The sequence below is a fragment of the Schistocerca nitens genome, chromosome 6, assembly GCF_023898315.1.
Source record: "Schistocerca nitens isolate TAMUIC-IGC-003100 chromosome 6, iqSchNite1.1, whole genome shotgun sequence".
In the NCBI taxonomy this organism is placed as follows: Eukaryota; Metazoa; Arthropoda; class Insecta; order Orthoptera; family Acrididae; genus Schistocerca; species Schistocerca nitens.
Genome location: NC_064619.1, coordinates 405,445,472 through 405,471,324, shown reverse-complemented (window position 1 = coordinate 405,471,324; position 25,853 = coordinate 405,445,472). Strand labels below are relative to the sequence as shown.

The 25,853-nt window shown below is 39.2% G+C and overlaps 2 protein-coding genes across 5 annotated transcripts in view; both read right to left on the bottom strand.

Moving 5' to 3' along the window:
• The window catches only part of LOC126262648 (uncharacterized), a 52,720-nt gene extending 40,591 nt beyond the window's left edge, over window positions 1-12,129 (bottom strand). The window contains exon 1 of the mRNA XM_049959412.1: window positions 11,993-12,129. Within this exon, the coding sequence (XP_049815369.1) occupies window positions 11,993-12,091 (99 nt within the window). The 5' untranslated portion in view covers window positions 12,092-12,129. The remainder of the gene's footprint in view (window positions 1-11,992) is intronic.
• A 6-nt stretch (window positions 12,130-12,135) lies between these two features.
• LOC126262649 (sorting nexin-24-like) overlaps window positions 12,136-25,853 on the bottom strand; it is a 67,583-nt gene continuing 53,865 nt past the window's right edge. For all 4 annotated transcript variants that reach the window (XM_049959414.1, XM_049959415.1, XM_049959413.1 and 1 more), the window contains exons 4-5: window positions 24,549-24,730; window positions 12,136-12,286 (exon numbers count right to left, since the gene is read on the bottom strand). In XM_049959414.1, coding sequence (XP_049815371.1) covers window positions 12,136-12,286; window positions 24,549-24,730 — 333 coding nt within the window. The remainder of the gene's footprint in view (window positions 12,287-24,548; window positions 24,731-25,853) is intronic.

Sequence of the window (25,853 nt, the reverse complement as noted above, 5' to 3'; positions counted from 1 at the left end):
GAGTTCATCGACAGCACCTGCATTTTCGGCAGCAGTAGTACAGCAGAAGCAGCCAGCATAACTCACAAGTTAAGGACTTGTACCAACAGTATTAATATGTGTAAAACCGCAGAGTCATCATCAGTGATGGAGTTTCCAGCAATTAAGCGATCACCCAGGATGTGTGGTTAAAATGATGTTAATGGGCCAGGTAGTCCAAAATCTGAGCATGGTGATAGGTACCTTGATAAGAGCAATATTAATGGAGCAGATAGTATGAAATCAGAGAAAGGAGATTTAACTGCAGATGATTCCATCGCATGGTTAAGGAAAATTCTGACAAATTTGAACTCTAAAATGGGGGTCTTGGGTAGGAACATAGGTACAGAAAAACAGAGATAGGTGCAGTAGAGACAAATGTTGCAGAAACAGTAAAAGCTGATGTGAAGAAAATTAAATCAGATATAGAAGGCATGATTGATTCAAAATTAGAAGCTATAAGGGATGATGCAGACAAAATTTCTGAGAAGGTTGGCCTGGTTAACACCAGAGTTGACACTATAGAAAAAGATTTTGGGGACAAGTTGGAAAAGACACATTACGAGCTGGGTGGTAATGTTAAGAAGCAAAATCCACTTGAAGTGACCAGTAAGTCAATTAACAATTTGTCTGGTAGTGTGTAGGAAAGAGGTAATGAAAGACAGACAGACAGCAGTTGGAAGCAAAGATTTATAAGGATGCTGTGCAGATGAACAGCAGTTTAATGACAAGAGGGCAAAATTAAATTCTTAAGCAGTGAATCAGGCTACTACTGTGATAGGTGTTACATGGGTTAATTAAAATACCATCCAGGTGCTTGCTGTGTGGTTTTGTGATAGTGTTGGAAGTGGCAAAGATTAAGTTTGCTAAAAGACATCTTGAGGGCAATGCACAACCATGGGCAAATTTAATGAGTGCTTTATATAGTACCTATGAAGAGTTTGAGAAGTGTTTCCTGATCAAATTCTGGAGTGAAGCGAAAGAAATGTGACTTCAGAATGAGTTCCTAAATGGCTCAAGTTTCAAACAAGAAAGTGGGTCGCTGTGGGATTTTTGCGCATAGGAACTAGCTAAGTTGATGAATATAAATCGTCCATTGGAAGTGTTGACAAGGATTATGATGCTCAAGAGATGCTTGCCAAAATATTTACAATTGGATCTTGTCCCCAGTCCGACAAATTCCATCAATGAATTTTTAGATTTAGTTTGAAAACTTCACAAGGCGCTGAAGCTCAAAACACACAGTAGGAACAGTAGACAATGAAATGGGTTCCAGTATAGCAACAAAATTAATATCCACAATAATTATAATAATCATAACAGAAATTATTATCAATGTAATAATAATTTTCAAGGGGGAAATGGAAACTGGAACTTTTATAAATGAAACCAAAACTGGGAATTAAGGTTTGAGGGGCAGGAGCCTCATGAAATGCAACATTAGAATAAGAGGTCGAAAAACTAGAGAACGCCGCATCTCACGTCCAGAGCTAGCAAAATAAACCAGCATCGAAAGGGATATGTTATTTCAAAATTCTGTTAGTGTTGAAAATTCGGCAAGGTAGTCACAAATGTTGGAAATGAATGTTAGAACAAGTAAGAATAAAACGGGAAATAATTTTACGCAGCACAACTGTAAAGAGGGTGCAAAAGAAAGGTTGTAAATGCGTAGAGAAATTTGATAATGAGGATATGGGACTGAAAAATTTATTTTGTGAAAGGAAAGTGAATGTTGGAAGGAATGTGTATTTGGTGGAAAATTCTGTACTCAGAAGAGAGGCTGAGGTCAATCTGGTGTCGGTTAATCCGTCAGTGAGAGAGCACTGCGTGTTCCTGCTGCTAATAAGGCGAGTACACCGTTCGTTTACTACATATCTTTACGTACAAGTTTCAAACAGGAGCGAGTTCAGAAATGGATAGGCACTGTGATTGCTGTGTACAGATGCGAGCTGAGTCGGTGATCCTTCGCTCCCAGTTGCAGGCAGTGCTGGCTTCCATCACACAGCTTGAGACTGCTGCCAAGGGTCATCACCGTGGGGGTTCGGACACGGGGATGCGAGAGAAGTCGAGCACGACCCATGTGTCCCCCAATCGATCCACTGCTGTGGCCGCCCCGGGTACTGCCTACACTGAGGTTGACCCCTCACCTGTGGTCGAGTGGGAGATAATTTCAAAGTCTGGCAGGCAGTGAAAGACTTTCCGTGGGGCTGATCATAGGGCCTGCCCGGTTCATTTGACGAAGATATAATCATCCACCCAGTTCCAGAGGAAGCTTCTCAGCCTGCAAGGTCTGGGCATTCATAGAGGGTGGGTTTGCTGGTAGTTGGGAGCTCCTTAGGAACATGGCTGCCAAGGAGGGGAAGGAAGCCACTGTGCACTCCATGTGCACACCGGAAGGAGCCATTCCGGATGTGGAAAGGGTGCTTCCGGATGCCATGAAGTGTACAGTGTGCAGCCAACTGCAGATGGTAGCCCATGTCAGTATCAATGATGTGTCTCTCTTTGGATCGGAGGAGATTCTTTCTGGCTTCGGGCAGCTAGCAGAAATTGTAAAGACTGCCAGTCTTGCTTGCAAGATTAAGGCGGAGCTCACCATCTGCAGCGTCGTCGACATAACCGACTGTGGTCCTTTGGTGCAGAGCCGAGTGGAGGGTCTGAATCAGAGGCTCAGGTGGTTCTGTGACTGTGTAGGATTCAGATTCCTTGATTTGCATGATCGGGTGGTGGGTTGCCGGGTTCCGCTTAATAGGTCAGGAGTCCACTACACACAGGAAGTAGCTACATGGGTAGCGGGTGCTGTGTGGAAGGGACTGGGCAGTTTTTTAGGTTAGTGTCTCGGGAAGCCACAGAAAGAGCGTCCATCTAAAAGGGGGCAGGTAAAACACACTAAGGTAGTTGTAGAAACGATTGATATTGTAGTTGTAAACTGTTATAGCTGTGTTGGGAAAGAACCAGAGCTCCAAGCCCTAATAGAAAGCACTGAAGCTCAAATAGTTGTAGGTACAGAGAGCTGGCTAAAGCTGGAAATAAGTTCAGCGAAATTTTTTCAGACAATCTAACAGTGTTCAGAAAGGATAGATTAAATACAGCTGGTGGTGGAGTATTTATTGTTGTCAGAAGCAGTTTGCCTTGTAGTGAAATTGAAGTAGATAGTTCCTGAGAAATAGTACGGGTAGAGGTTATACTTGACAATCGGACTAAACTATTAATTGGATCGTTTTACCAACCCCCGACTCAGAAGATATACTATATATTTCAAATAGGTACCCCACTCATACAATTATAGTCTGTAGCAACTTCAATCTACCCTCGAAATTCTGGAAAAATTGTATGTTTAAAGCCGGCAGCAGGCATAAAACATCATCCAAAATTGTACTGAATGCTATCTCAGAAAATTATTTTGAACAATTAGTTCATGAGCCTACTCTTGAGCCTACTCTAAGCACAAATGGTTGCAAAAGCATACTTGACCTCTTAGCAACAAATAATCCTGGACAAATAGGGAGTATCATGATGAATACAGGGATTAGTGACCACAAGTCAGTTGCTGCTAGGCTGAATACCGTAACACCCGCAACCATCAAAATGAAATGCAAAGTACATCTATTTAAAAAATCTGATAAAAATGCTCTTAACACATTTTAAAGAGACAGTCTCCACTCCTCCTGATCTGATCACATAAGCGCAGTTAAGATGTGGAATGATTTCAAACAGATAGTATCGACGACAGTTAGATATATAAAACATAAATTAATAAGTGATGGTACTGATCCCCCATGGTACACAAAATGGGCCAGATCACTGTTGCAGAAGCAATAAAAAAAGCATGCCAAATTTAAAACAACGCTAAATCCTGAAGATTGGCAAAGTTTTGCAGAAGTTCGAAATATAGCGCGTGCTTCAATGCGAGATGCTTTTAATAATTTTCACAACGAAACTCTGTCTCTGGATCTGGTAGTAAACCCAAAGAGATTTGGGGCATATATAAAGCACACCAGTGGCAAGATGCAATCAATACCTTCACTGCGCGATAACAATGGTGAAGTCACTGATGACAGTGCCACCAAAGCAGAGTTATTAAACACGGTTTTCCGAAACTCCTTCACCAAAGACAAAAAGTAAATATTCCCAAATTCCTATCAAGAACAACTGCAAAGATGAGAAACATAGAAGTAGATATCCTCAGTGTAGCAAAGCAACTTAAATCACTTAATAAAGGAGGAGGAAGTTAGTGTTTAACGTCCCGTCGACAACGAGGTCATTAGAGACAGAGCGCAAGCTCGGGTTAGGGAAGGATGGGGAAGGAAATCGGCCGTGCCCTTTCAAAGGAACCATCCCGGCATTTGCCTGAAACGATTTAGGGAAATCACGGAAAACCTAAATCAGGATGGCTGGAGACGGGATTGAACCGTCGTCCTCCCGAATGCGAGTCCAGTGTACTAACCACTGCGCCACCTCGCTCGGTCACTTAATAAAGGCAAGGCTTCTGGTCCAGATGGTATACCAGTCAGGTTCCTTTTAGAGTATGCAGATGCAATAGCTCCATATTTAGCAATTATATACAACTGCTTGCTCACAGAAAGTTCCATACACCAATACCCAAAAAGGGAAATAGGAGTAATCCGCTGAATTACAGGCCCATATCACTAACGTCGATTTGCAGTAGTGTTTTGAAACATATACTGTACTCCAACATTATTAAGTACCTCTAAGAAAACGATTTATTGACACACGGTCAGAACGGATTCAGAAAATATTGTTCTTGCAGAACACAACTAGCTCTTTATATTCATGAAGTAATGAGTGCTATCGACAGGGGATGTCAAATTGACTCCATATTTTTAAATTTTCAGAAGGTTTTCAACACTGTTCCTCACAAGCGTTCCAAACTGTGCGCCTACGGAATATCACCTCAGTTGTGTGACTGGATTCATGATTTCCTGTCAGAAAGGTCGCAGTTCGTAGTAAATAGACGGAAAGTCATTGAGTAAAACAGAAGTAATATCTGGCGTTCCCCCAATAAGTGTTATAGGCTCTCTATTGTTCCTGATCTATATTAACGACATGGGAGACGATCTAAGTAGCCCTCTTAGATTATTTGCAGATGATGCTGTCATTTACCGACTTGTAAAGTCATCCGATGACCAAAATGAATTGCAAAATGATTTACATAAGATATCTGTATGGTGCAAAAAGTGGCAATAGACCCTGAATCAAGAAAAGGGTGAAGTTATTCACATGAGTGCTAAAAGAAATCCACTAAATTTCGATTACACGATAAGTCATGCAAATCTGAAGGCTGTAAATTCAACTAAATACTTAGGGATTACTATTACAAATAACCTAAGTTGGAACGATCACATAGATAATGTTGTGGGTAGAGCAAACCAAAGACTAGGATTCATTGGCAGAACACTTAAAAGGTGCAACAGATCTACTAAAGAGACTGCTTACACTACACTTGTCTGACCTATTCTGGAATATTGCTGTACGGTGTGGGATCCGTATCAGGTGGGGCTGACGGATGATATTGAAAAAGTTCAAAGGAGGGCGGCTTGTTTTGTATTATCGCGAAGTAGGGGAGATAGTGCCACAGACATGATACGTGAATCGGAGTAGCAATCATTAAAACAAAGATGTTTTTCGTTGCGATGGGATCTTCTCATGAAATTTCAATCACCTGTTTTCTCTGCCGATTGAAAAAACATTCTGTTGGCCCTCACCTACATATGGAGAAATGATAATCATGATAAAATAAGAGAAATCATGGCTCGCACCGAAAAATTTAAGTGCTCTTTTTCCCATGCGCCATTAGAGAGTGGAATGGTAGAGAGACAGCTTGAAGGTGGTTCACTGAACCCTCTGCCAGGCACTTAATTGTGAATAGAGTAATCATGTAGATGTTGATGTAATCACGTAGATGTAGATGAATTTGGTGGAGGTGGCAAGTATGACAAATTCTAATGAGGCACAATCATAGTAATGTAGGTGAAAGTAATATAGATAATAATGTATTGGAGGAAGTATATGAAGCTATCTGCGAAAGGAGTGAAGCTGAAGTCTCGTCAGTTGGAGATTAATTTTGTGGTGAATCAATGGTGGTATGCGAAAGTATTGGTGAGGGTGGTGTAGCAATAGTCTCATCAGCTAGTGATGAATTTAATTACGGATCGGCAAATGTGGGTGATTTATTGTTAATGGGAGGTGAAGGTGACATTTTAGGTGCTGAAGTTGTGAAGGTTCAAGCTACTGCATTAGGTACCTCGGAAGGAGTTTATGCACTAATTTCTATTGATGGAAGAGAACCTGTGGCTCTTGATGAAAACATGAATTTTAAGTGGATGTTGAAAGATGAACATGTAAGTGTGTCAGATAGTGTGTTAAAGCATGAGGTGACAGAGGCATCTGATGGGGATAAAATGTGGAGGAGACAGAGAGCTATCCAAGTTTGGCATACTCCATGTGTACTGTGAATTCTAATGTGGAGCTATGCAATAGTGGCAGGGCAGTTTATATGGTGTACAGGCAAAGGTTGAGAGAGTTATTCATGGTGGCTTCCATAATATATTGGCGGATGTAATGGATTTTTTAAAGTAAAGAAGCTTATGAGTTGTCACTGGATGTTAATGGAGTTGACTGTGATGAAGTTTGCAGTGATTCGATGGAAATGGGTGAGGATTTGTTTAAGAGAGATGAAGTTTCATGTTGTGTGGTTAATTGTGAGAATGTTGCAGCTACTGATATAATTACTTCAGAGAAAGGGAACAGTGTATTTTATGCTTACGAGAATGATAAAATGACAGGTTTTGAGGGTGATTTAAATCCTACAGATGAGCTGGAGATAGATCAGAAAAATCCAGGAATGGATAATGATGCTGATAGTTACTCTGAAATTATAACGTGTACTATAATAATGGAAGAAAAAGGAAGGGTAATTGAAAATGATCTTTTGAGGGAGCAGTGTTTAGAGAGGGGTGAAATTAAAAATAAGCAGTCTGTAAGTGAAGTGATCAATTTTGAAGAAGAAAGGAAGTGTGTGACTCTCAAAATTAAAAATGGTGTTGCAGAGGTAGTCACAAATGTTGTTGGTTCATTGGGAAAGAGGCCTCGAATTTGAGCATGTCAAAAAATGTAAAAAAGTGAGATTCAGAACATACATACACTGACAAGACAAATGTTGTCAGAGGCAATGGTTGCCGAGTTGACCTGTTGAACAAAAAACATGGCTTGTATTGATGTAAGAGCGTGTATATAAATGTAATTTTGTGTGTAGCACGTAAGAATTTTGGGGTTTATACAGCTTGCATAAAGAGTGAATTTGGTGGATTTAATATGTATGTAATAAAGTACAGAAGCACAATTTAGTGCAAGGAGAGTGTCGATGTTGGCCGCACAAATCTTGGTGCACGGTGTTTGGCAGGACAAAATTAATTTAATTATTCGTGTAAGAGTAATGTAAACTGTATTGTATGTAAGATCTGTAGGAGAAATTTCAAGGAGTTCTTTAAATAAGTTACCCATAGCATTTTGGATGGGTCTTTCGTGTGATATGTGTAATTTATTCCTAATTATTGTCCGCACAAAATTTGGCGCATGCATTAAAATTTAACTGCTTGTGGGAGTAGTAAATGTGTTTAGGTGCAATGTAAAAGTAAAGTTTTGGGGTATATTCCATGGGTTAATTCTGTGATGTATGTTATTTTGAAAGGGTTTTGTATAAATTTGTATGTGAAATTTTTGGGACAACTTCACAATATGTTTAAGAGAATAATTTTATGGATAAATATTTTATTATGCAAATAGGGTAGTGATGAATTTATAGAGCTGTTTAGCTGCTGAGAAAAGGAGAGCTAAATGGGTGATTTCTGTGCAGGGTAATATTAGTTCTAAAGTTTCTAATTAGATGTGGTAAAGTTGCAGAGAAATGATAAAATGTTAGTTGATTCATGATGAAAAAATTTCATAGCACGAAGGATGTATTTTCTAGCAGGAACATTAACAGAGTGTTTGAAATGTCGAACTAAAGCAAATGTGTTTTTTCCATCATGCGCTGCTGCTCGCAGTCTGGCTTCAGCTGCCAGAGACTGCGGTCATGTGTGTACGAGCTGCATTTGTGTGCGCGCGCGTGTGTGCGTGTGTGCGCGCGCGCTCTGTTTTTGACAAAGGCCTTGTTGCCAAATGCTCACTTTCCTATAGTCTTTTTGTTGTGTGTATCTGCAACTCGGCATCACCGCTACATGGTGAGTCGCAACTATTGCCAACATTCAAAATATGCAATTGCCTCAGAGAAGTAAAAATTGACTGAATGGCAATTAATACAAAAAAAATATGAAAGCGTATTTTACAAGTTTACCACATTAATTTCATCAAAGCTTTACTACTAAATAGGTAGCAAAAAGTAGGGGACAGGGGACACAAATACGTGCACTGAATTTCATTAAGGTACTCTTCATTGCTTCTTACGGGTATACACATCTGTTAATTATACAAGGAGAATCCGAAAACTACCTCCAATTATTCAGAGGCTGATAAATGTTTGTCATGAATATTAATCTGTGGAATTCTTTGCTTCAGGAAGTTCATTCACTAATTCATTGCACCAATTATCTTAGTGACTATCGGAGTGGGGATAGGTGCACCCTAGTGCACAGACGAGTTTTACAAAAATGGTTCAAATGGCTCTGAGCACTATGGGACTTGACACCTGAGGTCATCAGTCCCCTAGAACTTAGAACTACTTAAACCTACCTAACCTAAGGACATCACACACATCCATGCCCGAGGCAGAATTCGAACCTGCGACCGTAGCGGTCGCGCAGTTCCAGACCGAGTTTTATAGAGCAGGTGTCACAACTATGATACAAATATTTCTACTGACTTTCAGAATTAATCTTTCAGTCTGCAGGGGAGTGTGTGCTGATTTGAAACTTTCTCTTAGGTTAATACTGTTTCCTGCATCCTGCACTAGCACTCTAGAAAGGAACCTTTGTCTTTGAAGAGAAATGCTTTCACCACCTGAGCTATCCATGTACTCTCAGAGCAATTCTGCTAGTACTTTCCTTGTACTTTCCAAACTTCACAAAAGCTCCCCTTCAAAACTTGCAAGACTAGCACTCCAGGAGGAAAAGATATTGCAAAGAAATGGCTTAGCAATTGTTTCCAGAATGATCTTTCGTTCTCCAGCAGAGTGTATGCCATTTTGAAACTTCCTGTTGTACAAAACCTGTGTGCCAGACAGGGCTGTAACATGGAAACATGAATTTTATAGGCACTTGGTCGCAATCAGCATATTTCAAAATATTGCACATTCTGCTGCAAACAAAGATTCATTCTGGAAACAATTCCTAGGCTCTGTGTAAGTCATTTATTCACAAATTAAAGTCATCTCAATCTTTACTGAGAATTGTCCGACATTGACCTTTTTCTTCTTCTTTTACCCTATATACGTATTTTCTTGTTTTGTTCATTACTCAGTGTCTGATTGCCTTCTTCATAACAAATGTGGGAAAACTGACTAGCTATTGATATTTGAGCTATTCAATGGCCCTAATATTAAACAAAAGCTAGCGACTTCACTCAAAAGAAGTAGTTTTACTGATACATGTGACTGGAAGAGATCTGAATTTACATAAACTTATGAACTCATATTTGAGCTCAGATTCAGATGTAACCGCATTGGAAGGTATTTGTGATAACCGTATTTTACTGACTATAAGAGAGACTTTTTTCCTTCAAAAAATTGCCTCCAAAATTCAGACTTGAAATTAATGTAAAAATGTCTCATTTTAAATTCCCACCAGACTTAAAAATGGATATATTATTCAATGCTGCGAGAAAGCCATATTTATCTGGCAACAATGGATTCAACTGGCAGCAGCAGTGTGCCAGTGTGATTAATTTGAGTTTTGGGGATTCATAAGCTTGTTAACACTGTCACCCTCCTGTTCTGCCATCACAAACCCAGAACACTACCTCACCTATGATGCGTCATTGCAGTCTATAGTGTCAGTGAACTTGAACTGAAAGTGATTTATATTATCAGCAACAGTACAATATTTTTGTTGGTAGCTAGTTTCATAATGGAAAAAAATAAAGAGTATTCAAAAGATGTGACCTATAAATTGAAAGTAATAGCATATGCAAAAGAACATGGAAACAGTGCAGCTGAGCGGCTTTTTGGCCCTCCACCAACGGGAAAAAAAACCATTTGCTATTGGCGGCTAGTAAAGAAGAATGGGGGAAAAAAATTAGGAACACTAAATGTGCATATAGAGAACCTTGGAATTAATACAAAAATGATTCAAATACACACTTGCAAGCTAGCACTACAGTGGAACTTAACAGACTTTCAGGGTGAGGTTGGTTGGTGCAACAGGTTTGTAAAGCATCATGGACTTAACATGTGAGCCAAAACCAAAATCTCTCAGAAAATGCCAAAAGAGTATGAAGAGAAAATATTATCTTTCCATCACTTTATTATTCAATATCAAACGCAAATCTGTGTGGAACTTCAAACTGCAACCTCCTAGTGTCTCAATAAATAAACCATTTAAAATATGTATGAGAGAGGAATGGAACAAATGGATAATGGATGAAACCCAATATGAATTCACTCCAGAGGGAGCTTTAAAATGACCTACAATCAAACAAGTGTGTCAGTGGATAAAAAAGATATGATCTAGAGTGGGAGAAGACATTATTGTTAAATCTTTCAAGAAGTGTGGCATAAGTAACACTCCTGACGACAGTGACTACCATCTCATATACGATGAGGACAACGATGACAATTTTCAGGGATTTCAAAGATCAGTTCAGTTTTATAAACTAAGATTTTTTTAGCCTGGCTTTGCAATCTAATAATAAAATTGGTAAAAATGTTATTTTAAAAAGTGCTAAAAACTAAGGTGCGCCTTATAGTCTGTAGTGCCTTTTAGTGTAAAATACGGTACAACAAATTAAGGATAACAAAGCCACAATTCTGTTTGTATAAACAGAAATGAATGTAGTGTATACTAAGATGAGTATTGCTGCAGTTTGTGCATTCAGATAAATGGCTTTCTCCGTACAAGATATGACCTGAGCAAGAGGAAATATGCATGTCTTCAGCAACTAAATGAGACAAAGAAAATCTGCACCTGGTGTAATACTCACTACTCAATAATCCTCTAACTCTTTTCACAAACAGTTACTTGATGATTCTGTTCAGGTTCCATTCAAAATGGCCATGCTATCACTCAAGCTTTCATAGTGTTTTCAGCCCAACCCATCAGATATGAATGCAAGTAACCAGCTTGCAGGTTTTCGTCACTCATACAACCTACTTCATGACACTATTTCCTCATTGTGGCCTGTTCTCTATGTAGCACTAAGCCCTCAATTTGCTTGCGTTACAAAGTGCTCAAGATCTGATACAATAATGGCACAACTAAAAGAAAATTACAAGGAAAAAATCTAAGAACTATGGATACACTGGTACAATACCTAAGGAAATTTGTAAGTGCCCAATTTTTTAGAAAGTGGATACTGCAAATTGGAGCAGGGCTCTCTGAAGTCTAGGGAATATGCCAAAGTGACTAAATCCATATTGCAGCATCAGGAACTGTGGAGCTGACAGGCTGGATACAGACAGACTGATATACCATAAAGTTTTATTTTCTTTCCGTATTAGCTTTGTAGGTGAGGTACTGTTCCAGACAAGCTGAATGCAATATGATGTCAGCTAAGTATTATACAGAAGTTAAGATAAATATTTTTGTGCGAAATGTCACAAACTCAAATGTCATCATGGTGCAATTCTTACAGATAAAAGTCACTTGCTGCAGAGGAATATAAAATATCTTCCTTACAATAATTTGACACAAATACTTTGGTGGGTATGATTATGATAATGACATGAACATCCAATACTATAGGAAATATGTCTGTGTTACCAATGCTAACACAAAATTGTTAAAGACAAAAATGTGTTTCTTACCTTTATCACACCCAAAGGTTTGCGCAACAAATATGTTGAAGCATACACGAGCCATACACCTCCAAATACCAACCACTGCATGCGTCTAATAAGTGACATTTTTCTGCAGGTGGCTTGACAATTATCTCAAATACTTATTCCACCTACTCGTTTTTCCCATATAGTGCTTGGAAAACACCTTGAATTATAATATCAGATGATGCATCATCTCCAACATGCTCCAAGAAAGGGTCTGCCTTGAAATAGAAGACTGGTTGGTGATCAATGCTCTTATCTTCAATGTTCTCTGAAGACCTGGGGAAAAAATATTAATTTTCACTATGTTAGATATAACCTCTGCAATTGCTGAGAGCATAGAGGACAGTCACAAAAAGAAAACAGATCTACAAACAGCTGACCTTCACAAAGCCTCCCTTTTGAGGAATAAAGACTGATAAAAATAGGCAAAAATCAAAAGAATGATAAGCTTATCCATTCATGACTTAGTTATTACATAAATAAAATTCATTTTTACCACAATGTTTTATCAAAAGCAAACCACTTTAGAAAGATTGATTCTCTATCTTCACACATTTGACTGTGACAATTATAGTCACATTCCAAAGGATGAGTTAAGCCAACAATCATACGTGTGCATGTAACTAACAATCATACGTGTGCATGTAACTCGATGCTTGTGACACATCCTGCGCCATGTTTGTGTGAACAGTCGCAGTTTCCAACACACAGTCAACATAGATGACATACGGTTATGCACATATAAGAACATTAAACTATGTATTAGACTAGGCCTGGGCAAGATTTGGATACTTCATGCACCCTTGTGCCCCAGGAGCACAGCCACATTTGACCAGTACTTTGACTTTCCTCAACAGTGCGCTATTCAAAGCTGTGCAAATGGAACAACCATATGATGAAGGTCATGTCAAGTGGGAAATGGGAAATGGTGCATGTCTAGTACAATGAGACTACTAGAACTTTAATATTGCAACTCAGTCTTCAAACCAGGAAATAATCGGTAACACTGTTTTTCAACTATAGATCATTACATCATTGCTCTAAATTTCTAATTAACCATGTTACATAAAATTATGAAATTAGATGACATCTACATTTTATTTGCTAGACAAAACAGTTCTCTCTCTCTCTCTCTCTCTCTCTCTCTCTCTCTCTCTCTCTCACACACACACACACACACACACACACACACACTTATTATCAATTCAAACATTTGGATTTGACAATATGTAATGTATACAGAACAATGCTTCAGAATGTGCCAATATGCAGATCAAGATATGTTGATCCAAAAGCTGGCTGTACTTGATTAAATCATGACAGAGGACACAAATTCACATAGATAACCTGCAATAAACATTGACGTAACTAACATATTTGTGTGTAATTGATGATACTGCTTGAGAGAACTTGTATTATAAAACTCTTGTAAATTCTAGGATTGAAGAAACAGATTCTCGAATTGGGTGTTACACTATAGGTCTAGTAACTTAAGATAGATGTACAGTGATACATCAGCAGCCAAACGCAAGTACCATGTGACCAATCATGAAACTGCTCATTAATGTGTTTTGGAACCTCTAGAAAACTCTTCCTGGAATGTTTCAATTGCTGAATTGTAGTCAGCCATGTCTGCTCCATAACTTACTCCCAGGAAATGGCCTTTGCCTTAAAATTGAAATTTATTTCTCCATAGGTTTAATTTTTTTTAAAAAGCATCCATTTTGTTTGGCACACATGTCATGTATTTCTCCTCTTGCGTAAAGAGGTTTAAAGGATGGAAATAATTGGTGTTGTCTACTTTAAAAGCAAGGTTACCAACCCACTGAAAATCATGGATATGATTGCCCTCTGTTCTATTTATTTATAAGAGAGATAAAATCTCTCCAAAAGCCACGAGAATGTTGCTTTTATTTTCAAGTAGCAATGGTGTTCCAATGCATCTTTTTTCCTGCACACAATAATATGATGTATGCACTGTGCATAGCATTCAAATGATATGTAAAAATAAGGCAATTCCAAGTCCACACTGAATGGTAAAGCTCCTCTCCTCTGCTTTTTGGACAGGTGCATGGTATATTTAATGCAGAAGATAAATCTTGTGAAACAACTCACATTGCATGGAAACTGTTTGACACATGATAAGGCTTTGAGGGCTATTTGTCAAACTGAAACTGCAAATGTACTGCTCTAGACGAGTCCTGCTACAACTGTCTTTCCATTTGCACCACTTCATTCCCATCCCCTGGGTACGCTGGGCAAGACCATAGGCAGAAAACATTGAACACTGTTTACTGAAATGTTTTAAATGCTTAATTACAAGGAAATGTCAAAGCAGTCAGAATTGTTCTGAGACTTAAAATGAACACACAATAATGATGGTGATGGTGGTGGTGGTGATGATACAGAGCGAGTCACATAAGACGTAATGCCCTTTATTTTTTACTTTATTTATTTATTTACTTATTTTTGGAACAGTTCCACATATCAAATTGAGGTTTTTGGTATGTGATACAGTGTATTCACACTTATGTAGGTTGCAATATTGAAGCAAGTAAGATTTTTTTTTATAGACTGATATACCATTTTTACGGGCATCCAGAAGAGCTTGCAAAGAGGCGTATGAATACTTGTTAACACTGCCCTTGAAACTCTTCACAAAAGAATCAGAGAAATGTACTAAATTTAGAAAGCAAAGAGACAGTTATAGAAGGTGTAAACACTGCCAAGCAGAATTTTAATGCAAGGTTCCATCACACACAGCAAGATGGGCCTATGCTTGTTAAGATAAAACTCATTTCCTGTACGACACAGATACGGGGTCAGCTATAATTTTTATATATGGAACTATGGCATATGCTTCTGGTGCACTAATCAAATGTGTATAAAGTTTTCATGTTTTTGTGGAAACAACTATAGTTTTGTCAGGCACTTTTCTATTCAAATCCTCCCAGTTGCACTTACTTGTCAAAGCCAAAGTAGAAATGTTGGAATCCATACTTCATAATGATAAACAGCTGTACTGCTTTCTTTGATTTAAAAAAAATTCTTTGTCTGGACATGCCTGAATGCTTCTGAAAGTGAACCACATGCTGTCAGACAAATGTGTCCATAAATATTTGTCAAAACTGTGATTAGATGGAATACAATTTAAATAAACTAAACAATTTATCTGGGATTACTGGCAACATGTCACACACAAAATAAATACTTTTCGTGACAAAATATACTATTACAACTTACTTAAATGGGTACTCAAATTGTTTGCCACTGACTGCAAGGCACACTTTCAATTACCATTCATGAGAGATGAACAGATGAAAGTACATTACATGATACTTCATTGCACGTTTAGTTGGGGCTTCATGAATGTATCTTTCAGAGATCCCCACAGAAAGAAATCAAGGGAAGTCAAATCAAGATACCTGGCTAGCCATTGTACTGCAACACACCATATTATCCAATGGCCAGTGAACTTTTTACTCAGTATTTGCAGTGCAAGATGAGAAGAGTGAGCTGGGCAGCCATCAGGTGTGAATTAAATACACTGTTGCTTATCCAGGGTACCTCTTTTAGAAGAACAGACAGAAAGTACACAAGGATGTATGCATAGCTATTTCCATTTAACATCCCATGGACACAGTAAGGTCCCACAATAGAATTTATTATGATGTCACATGGAATTTATTACAATGCCACATCAAAGGTTTAGGCTTCATGGTGATTGTTGTTGTGCCTGACTAAGCAGTGTGGATTTCTGCTGCCCAGGACTGAATGTTACGTAAATTTATGTTACCACAGTTTGTGGATGTTGCTTTGTGATAAAGAGCACATATAGGAAAAATGTAGTGTTACCTCCAAAGTAGTGCACAGCAAACCAACAAAATTCTATAAGACTTTCAAAATCACGTCCTCTGAGTGATTAAAGTAGCAACAGACGATATGGGTGGAATTTATGTCAATGATTGATGTAAATGACACTCCTCTGGCTGATCCCACACTCCTTGATAATATGTCTCTGCCACCATTTGCCGTATAAAAGTAGCATGTCTAACTTCTCCTCATAAGTGTACATGTCTGCAGCAAAGGAATGTGGAAGCGGTAATGACCTGTTGACAGATGAGACAGTTTCTGCTAGTTCTGAGGTGCAGACAAGTAAAGAGTCAAAAGGCTCGATACAACAATCTAGCCTGGTATGAGAGTCTATACAACACACTAGCCAATTCTGGTAGACTTGCCTTTGAATTTTACAGTATTCCTCAGATTCTTTTGCAGAGAGTAACAACCTCAACATTAACAAGCATTACATCACTGTACTCATCTTTTCAAGTGATTTCAGATGCCATTAAAAATTTATATAATTCTAATTTTAAAAAGTCATACTTGCTTCAGTATCTTGATTGAGACAATAGTTAAGACTATCATATACCGAGTACATGGCCCCTTAGTGTAATATCATTTTGATATCTAAAAAATCATTCACAAAATAAAAGGAGTGTTGCATCTTACATATCCCAACCTGTATAGTGGTCTGGGTGCAAAAAGCTAGGTCTTTAGTGCCCTTATGAAACTGTTACAAACAAGACAGTGATTTGCATGCCACAGGTACCGCAACACAGGGCAGGTTGGGAGTGGGGGTGGTTTCCTCTTACCTGAGTAAGAATAGGAAGCCATGTGTAAGAGGGCAGGGCCCAATTCGGAGAAGGATCAGAGACCCTTCATCCCGCCCAAGTGACCGGCATGTGGAATGCCACAGCAAGAAAGTTGGTTTCACCAACTATAGCTGCCAGTTGCTCCCCCCCCCCCCCCCCTCCCTTCCCCCACAAATGTATGGATCTCTGACTCACTAGCAAAATGACAGCCTGCAGGGGAATAATAGCACATCATGTTTCCTGCAGGCCTCCTTGGGAGGCCTGCTTATGACCTAAGATTCCCACATGTCCTGGTACCCAGCAGAATGACAGCTGCTCCTCTCACTGATGAGGAATATGCAGCCAGTCATGTACGAGCTAGACCATTTTCTCTGCAGGGCACATGTGCTGCAAAGATTGCAGGGCACTAAAGGAATTGGAGTAGATGAGAAATTGTTTGCTATGAGACCATTCACTTACTACAGTGCCTTTAGGACTGCATGGAGCTCTGTAGTAAGTACAGCATGTTGAAGGGGAAGATGAACCCTGAAGACACAGTCAGAGAGTGTTACTGAACAGTCTAGGGAGTCCTGTGTTTGGAGTCATCAGTGTACACAACTTTAAAACTGTGATGTCTATCTAAAGCCTTTTTAAAAAGAGAGAGAGAGAGAGAGAGAGAGAGAGAGAGAGAGAGAGAGAGAGAGAGATTGAAACACAAAAACTGGAGTGTAATCTGCCTTATAATTCAACAAGTTCAAAATAATACTGAGCCTCTGCTCCAATCTTAGCATAAAACATTCCAACAGGTCACACCCATTTCTAAAAGGCAACTCTTCCCCTGAACCCTGTAGGACCTAATTGCTCACTGTCAATTATGGAAAACCCTTTCCATTTGTGACTGAGCAATTAAATGTTGTGTAGGTGTGTATGGCATGGACAGTGTTTTATAGGCCTGTTGCACAACAAGGAGTCATTGCCTGATGCGAAGAGGCAGCTCGCTAGCCTCAGCACAAAGACTCAGTATGAAACTGGTCCAAAAAGCCCCAGTGGCCAGTCAAATTTTTTCATGGTGCACCATGTCCGACATTTTAAAATAAGAAGGTCATGCAGACCCTACACTGTGCACCCACAATCAAGCCAAGATCGCACCAAGGCCTTGTAAAACTGGAGCAGACAAGTTCGGTATGTTCTCCATAAATTATGGCTAAGACATTTTAAAATGCTGAGGGCTTTTAAGGGCCATCTGTTAAGATCCTTAAGCTGTGGCAACCATGAAAATTGAGAGTCAAATTTGAGGCCCAGAAACCTTGTGGTATCTTTAAAAGTAAGAACCATGTCCCCCATCTGAAATGCAGGACAGTTTAATACAGAATGTGAACTGTTGAAGATAATGTGCACAGACTTCTTGGTGGAAGAAATGAAGTCTCTCTTCTCTGCCTGTTCCTCCAACTATCAAAATGTCAGTTGCAATTGATGACTTGTTGCAAGGCTCGAGGAGGAACAAAACACTGAGGAGACCTCAACAAACAAAGAATACTGGACAAAACATTTAACTATTGATGTTATGTAACATCAAGTTACCTAATTTTACAATAAAAATTTAAAATTTTTCTTGAATATACTGTGTTTTTAAATATTAATAATATGACACTCAATACTGGTTGGTAAATGCAGCCAGTGAAACTGTGTTACTATGGGGGTAATCCCAAAAGAAAGGTCCCGTATTTTTTTATAAGTACACAGACCTGTTTATTTCTACAATGGTTTACATCAGCTTACAGCTTGAACATTTAGCTATTTTTTGACATAATCACCATTTCTGTCGATGCATTTTTGTAGATGCTGTTGCAGTTTTTGTATGTCCATGTCATACCAGCTCACCGCCAACTGTTTAGAAAGTTTTGAACCTCTTCTTTCACCTCTTCATTGAAGCTGAATCGCCGGGACCACAATTAACACTGACAGGTACTGTAAGACTCTGAAAAAACTCAAACGGGCAATTCAGAACCAGAGAAGAGGAATGTTGAGCAAGGGTGTGCACATTCTCCATGACAATGCTGGCCCACACATCGCTCGGCAAACTGTTTCTCTCCTGCGACAGTTTCAGTCGAACATAATCACCCACCCACCGTATAGTCCTGACTTGGTGCCCACTGACTATAACTTGTTCCCTAGGTTAAAAGAACATTTGGCCGGAAAGCGATTCAGCTCCGACAACAAGGTGAAAGAAGAGGTTCATAACTTTCTGAACAGCATGGCGATGAACTAGTATGACATAAGCATACAAAAACTGCCACAGCGTCAACAAAAATGCATCGACAGAAATGGTGTTTATGTCGAAAAATAGCTAAATGTTCAAGCTGTAAATTGATGTAAAGCATTGTAGAAATAAACAGGTCTATGCACTTATAAAAAAATAGGAGACCTTACTGTTGGGATTACCCTCGTATCATTGTTTTTAAATATCTGAATGCTTTATGAATATGTGTAGCATAAATTAATAGTTAATAGTTGTAAAACTGATTTAGTAATTGTAAATGACTGTGCATCTGCCAATGAACCTTTATTATGTTGAACTGGTGTTTGTAACACTAAATTGAATAAATCTGAGAACTACGCCGTCTTTCCCCCAGGTGATTTTGTTCGGATGTCTTGTGGGTTGGTCTGGAGACACCCATTCCCCATTACGGCAGCCACTAGGCATCTCCCTCCTCAAGGAATCACCCCAATGGCCTCTCACTTGGTCAGCAACTGAACCCCTGGTCCGATTGCAGAGCAGCATTTATTATTCCACACAAGGGACAGGCTGAATTTTCAAATGGCCTGAAGGCTGCAGAATGGAGGCTTCAGTGGTGCAGTGGATCATGGGTAATATGATTCACCAACTCCTGGACACTGCACAGAGTTCAAAAAAAGCAAGTCAGCTGTGAAGTGTCCAGTCTGCACTACTGAGCACCCACTGAAGCAGCTTTCCTAGAGGCACCACTGTCTGGCAGGTCACTCCATATCAGGAAGTGATCACTTGAGTGCAAATCATTGACCACTTCCTACTGAGCAGTGTGTTCAAGTGCTGTGAAGCATCCCTAGAGATCTATAGCAGTGAACAACACTGTTGCAGTGCTGAAGGGTGTGCTCTGCCCCATGTTCAATAAACAACCACATGAGGACATGAGAAGACATTCTACTCCTCTCTATTTCTCTACTCCTGGGGCATGTTGTTGCAGTTGCTCAAAAGCACACTAAAAATTACGACAGAGGATGAAGGGGTGAGAGAGATGAGTAAGGTCACTTAGAGCACCTTCATCTAGCATCATGTCGGGGCACGTAGAGTGAACATATTACAACCAATGACACATATGCACTGATAACAACTGTTTGCAAGCTAGATGAACATGAGAGTAGTGAGGAGTGGTAGGTGTTTACAAAAATTGCCATTCCTCCTCTAGCTCGCTCTCTCCACTATGGTCATCATTTTTGAGAACAATGTAGCCATGTAGTTCAAGGATGTCAGATAATTTAAAGTGTGTCTCCTGAAGAAAGAGAGAGACACTGATCTACCCTTAACTAGTAGACGTTGCTCTGCCACATGTGTCCTAAACCCTTTCAAATTACAGAAGTATCGAAGCCATCTTCATGGTAAGGGTTTCATATTCTTTCCCCTTATTATTCCTTAATGGTAGGGAGACTGCATCGGAGGGAGGTAACTTGAAGAGACCTGTCGGTTCCCTCAGGTGGACGATGATGTCCATACCATCAATAATACAGTCATCTCGTGCATCACATAGGACCTAGATTGCATGGGCTGATGGCTTCAGCCCTAATCGTTTATGCCTGTTGGTTTTTGTCCCCAGCTTGGATCCTGCAGATAAGGGCGAGTCTGGTTTTAACAGAAACCAGTTGCTGTTTCTCTTCTAATGACTGTCACAAGGGTGTGTTACCCTTTTCGACATCAGTTTCAGCAATCACCATTATTTCAGTGATAGGAAGACTTCGTTGCTGCACTAGTGGTGCAGGCTCATAGCTGCATTTATGGGTGCAGGCTGATGAGCTCTGCTCAGCTTTCAAAGTCTGGATGCCAACACTAGTTTTCTGTATAGGCTGCTTACAAGCTGAGGCAAATAATTTCATAAAATTGGGTGGCAGTGTGGCCTTATACACCTTATTCGCATCAGAAAAGGAGATGCGTTGGCTGTCTTTAATCTCTTGTATATTCTTCTATTCTGGGAAGACAGGGCAGGTGTACATCACTTATCTTCCACCTGCGTTACAGAGTCGCAGAATAGGTGCAATCATATTACCCTGATATGGACAAATTCATTTCCTGTAGCAAAAAAATCTATGTGAAGGCTCCACTATGGCACACAAATTCAAGGAACGAGCACTTTCATTGCCCCCTGCCCCATCCTCAATCCCCTTCAGCTGGTTCTTACATGATGGGATTCTTGGATTAACACTGCTGAGTATTACAGCACCAACTGCATCAAAATGGAGGCAATCTTTCGTAAGCTCAATAGCGATTAATTAAGTGCTATCAAAACTGCGAAAGAGGTCTTTAGAGATACCTTACCTGGAAACTCGACATAGAGCAATGCAGATTTTTCAGTGGTATCAAAAGCGATCACACATCTGGAAGCTGTTGGCACTCATCTGAGTGACACCCTGGATATTGTGTGACATGCACGGTGAGTTGGACCGAGTTTATGGTCATGTGGCTGATTAAGTGAACACACTGTGATGTGTTCTCCAGTGGAATCCTGGATATTCTACAACGTGCAAAATTAGTGACAGTCTCTCTGAGAATGCCACAACAGTTGAAGACAATGAACAAAAGTTGGCCCGCAGTGATCTCACCGCCCTCAAATACACTCCAGTGACATGCTGCGGTGTGGATAGGAGGTTTTCCAGGTACAGAACTATCCTTGGCAACAACCGTAGAACTTGGACAATGGAAAATCTGAAAATTCACTTTGTGATCTGAAGCAACTCTGCAGAAACTGAAGATTGACAGGATGTGTTAACTAATTTGGAATACTTTAAACAACTGGTGTTCAGTAGTAAAAATGTGGTTTTATTGTTTGGATATGTGATATTGTTTTCAGTGTACTACTCGATTTTTTTCTGACATATGCAGTCATTTCAAAAATGAGTGCTATTCAGTTTCAAACACCGCAAACAGTTTATTTGACACTACAATAGTGAAGTCATTGTCGCAGCACATAAATTTTTTTCTTTAAAAAAGAGGGGGGGTGAGGGGGTTATATTACCAGCTTCAACAAACTACATCACCATTTTCAAATGTAAAACATCAGTTAGGGACTATATAATGGGAATTGTGACCAAACATCTCACAACAATTATGAAAAATAATGAGACCAGGCAACTGAGGCAATGGAGGCACAACAAAGTTACTACAATCTGTGACCATGCTTGCCCAACCGTTCATTCCATGTCCTAATGTAGACTAGATAAAAACTACACCAGGGTAAAAATTGCCAAAGATTCTTGCAGTATGTCCTGCTGTGACACAACGATAGATTGTATGGCTGATATAAATTCACAAGCCTGAAAATTAAACACATGTATGTATATTTAATCATCATCATGGCACAGCCTCCCATGAGATACACACATATAATAGCCTCACCGTAAGTGTATCAAGCACAGAAAGCTTCCATATGGAATGCAGCACTAAATTTTACTATGATCTGCAAAAAAAGAATTTTTTTTTTTTTTAGTAGTGTGTCAGTCCTACATGAGAGTACAGAGTGTTTTGAGATTCTTTTTATGGAACATAACAAAACTGTGTGCTGCTTCCATATGGAAGCTTGCTGTGCTTGATATACTTACTGTGACATTATGTGTGTGTATTTCTTGGGAGTTTGCACCATGATCATGTTTAAATATACATACACGAGGGCTGTTCAAAAAGTAAAGTGACTTTTTCAAATTGCATGGGCAACATACATACTATTATCGATATTTTTTTTTTTTTTATTGGTGCACAGCTGGCACACAGTATCAAGTGTACAGCATACTGTGTTTGTTTTTGACAGATAGAAAGGTTAGACACGTTTTAGTGTGCTCGGTGATATTTTTATTATTATAAAAAATGGTGCAAAGAATTTGCATCCAATTTTGGGTGATAATGGAATCAAATGCTCTAAAACACTTGAAATGTTGATAATGGCATATGGTGAACCTGCACTAAATAAAAAAAATGTTTACAAGTGGTAGAAGCTCTTCCAAGATGGCCGAGAAGATGCCAATGATAAACCTTGCTCTGGACACCCCACCACATCAACAACAGATGATAATGTTGAAGCCAGCAAAGATTGTTCCAAAACTTCGCAATTTTGATCAAAAGAACCGTCACATAAGCATTGCTCAAGAGCTCTTGAATGATGTCAATGATGATCCTGATTTGCTCAAAAGGGTCATAACTGGTGACGAAACACGGGTTTATGGTTATGACGTCGAAACGAAAGCCCAGTCGTCCCAATGGAAGTATGCCAGAGAGCCAAGACCGAAAAAAGCACACAAAGTTCGATCAAATGTCACAGTTTTGCTTACTGTTTATTTCAATTACTGTGGTGTTGCACAGCATGAATTTTTACCTCAAAGTTGCACAGTCAATAAGGAGTATTACCTTGACTTTATGCACCGTTTGCGAGAACCAATATGCAAAAGAAGTCCAGAATTCTGGAAAAAACAATTCATGGCGTTTGCATCACAACAATGCATCTGCTCATTCATCGTTGCTTGTGAGACAGTTTTTGGCCAAAAGCAACACGACAATCATTCCTCAGCCACCATATTCACTGGATTTGCCCCCTGCGACTTTTTCCTGTTCCCAGACTGAAGAGACATGAGATGATGAAGATTTTCAATGAGAGGAAACAAACCTGCATCGCTGGAAGTACTTAAGGCTGTACCAATAAGTGCTTATGAGAAGCGCTTCAAGGATTGGAAGCGGCATTGGGTACCAGCGTATTGTATCTGAGGGGGGATTATTTTGAAGGGGACAGCATGAATATTGATAAATAAATAAATAGTTTCACATAAAAATATAAAGTCACCCTATGTTTTGAACACACCTCGTAAGTGTTTAATTTTCAGATTTGTGAATTTATATCAGCCATACGATCATTGTGTCACAGCAGTACACATTGCAAGAATTTTTGGCAACTTTTACCCTGTTGTAGTTTTTATCTGTTCTACATTAGAACATGGAATGAACGGTTGGGCAGACATGGGCATAACTTTTAGTGACTTGGTTGCGCCACCATTGCCTTGGTTGCCTGGTCTCATTATTTTGTTGTAAGATGTATGGTCATAATTTCCATTATATTTTCTCCAACTGATGTTTTACATTTGAAAATGATGACTTAGTTCGTTAAAACCGGTAATGTAATCCATTTTTAAAGGAAAATTTGATGTACTGTGACTATGGCTTCACTACTGTAGTATCAAACAAACATTTAACTTATAATATAGTCACATTCCTTTACGACATTTATGTCAGAATACAGAAACTTACATGAAGACATTTTATTTTTAGGGTCGTATATAAATTTTAGGTTTTAATTCTTGCATGTTTCGTGATTTTAGGTCATTAATATCTGAGCCCTATTTGCAACTACTGGGTGGTGTTGACTGCACAACTGAGCATACTGAACACAGGTTATTTTGATTTGGATAGCTGTCTAAACATGTGATGGAGTTTTACAGCCCTGAAATTGATAGCATAAACTAAATATGAGAATATGTGTGGAGTGTTACACAATCTCAATCTATCTCTCCAATTTTTTTGTGACTGAAAATTTTCCTGTTTGCTATGCACAAAATGAACAGAGTTAAAAGAAAAAACAAAATTTAATGCTTGGATAAATTTGCCATGTGAAACTCACCCAAACTGCTCTTCCTGTGGTACACCTAAAAATGTAAGAACCTGAGAGCGACTCGATTGATCTGCTGCCAGCATGGCACGGAGGTACCGCTCCAGGGACTGCTGCCGTCGTTGCAGTACCTTTGCGTGTGAGCTGCGCACACGTTTTGGTGGGAACTCTGGTGTACTGTAGTGTTTCCGTAACTGTAACCATCAAAGAAAATTCAAGTAATAGCATTCACAAACTCTTCCACCATCCAAATACTGTAAAAAGAATTTAATATCCCCGCCAGTGAAAGTGACTGATAGTGAAACGGAGGGACTACAGTTAGACCTGGGCAGGCACAATTACTGGATCGCATGGTCTCCACCATTGTGGTTTGGCTCTAGCCGAGAGGCTGCAGTCCCAGTCGAGTACTGTATGCTGCACAAACTTGTTTAAGTCTAGCCCAATTGCTATTCAGGTTTCAACCTGCTTTGGACACTGACTTTGTGGATTACTTTCATTGTGTTTATACAGTACTCCACTCATGACAACCTTGGCTTTTTTTCACAGATCATAAGTTGGTATCAGGTGCAGACACTTTAAAGAACCTGGAATTCTTGATAATAATTTAACTGTCATAAAAACTGCAATATTAATTAGCAACTTTTGTCCACTCCAACTGCACATAATATGAAAGCTATGTTATCAGTTATCATTAAATTGAAATGCTGTGTACTGACTGTACGCTTATTATACAAAAAAAAAAAAAAGAAAGAAAATTGCACAATTCATCTCAAACCTTCATACATTTGAACGTCAAGTGGGTACTTGTGTTTACTGTGTGCACTGAGGTGACATTGTTGTTCAGCTTTTGTTTTTTTCCTCATTTCATCATCATTCATTTTTGAAAATATCATTTAGTCAATAGTTCTGTTTACATCTGCTACTGAATCCTGTGCCCTCTTGCCCCCTTTATATATTTTATCATTTTAAATGACAGTATATTGAAGATTGTAGTAATCTGTCTGCCTTTGCTACCTGCAGGTCAAATACAACCTCATGTTTCAATTGGTGTATATCTTCAATGCACTTTTCCATTATTACCACCTTATTCCCCCTCCCCCTCCCCCTGCTGCTCACATGTGAATCCCATTACTTTAGTCCTTTTGAAAACTCTCCTTGTTTTTGCCCTTTACTGCCTATTACAGAAACAGTAAGGTGTTAATTTCCATTTTTAAGTAGCCTTCTGCTTGTAGACAATACTGAGACCATTTCTTACATCTCATCATAACAATTATGGTCACACACTATGCTAAAGCAACAGGTGAACTACTGCTGTAA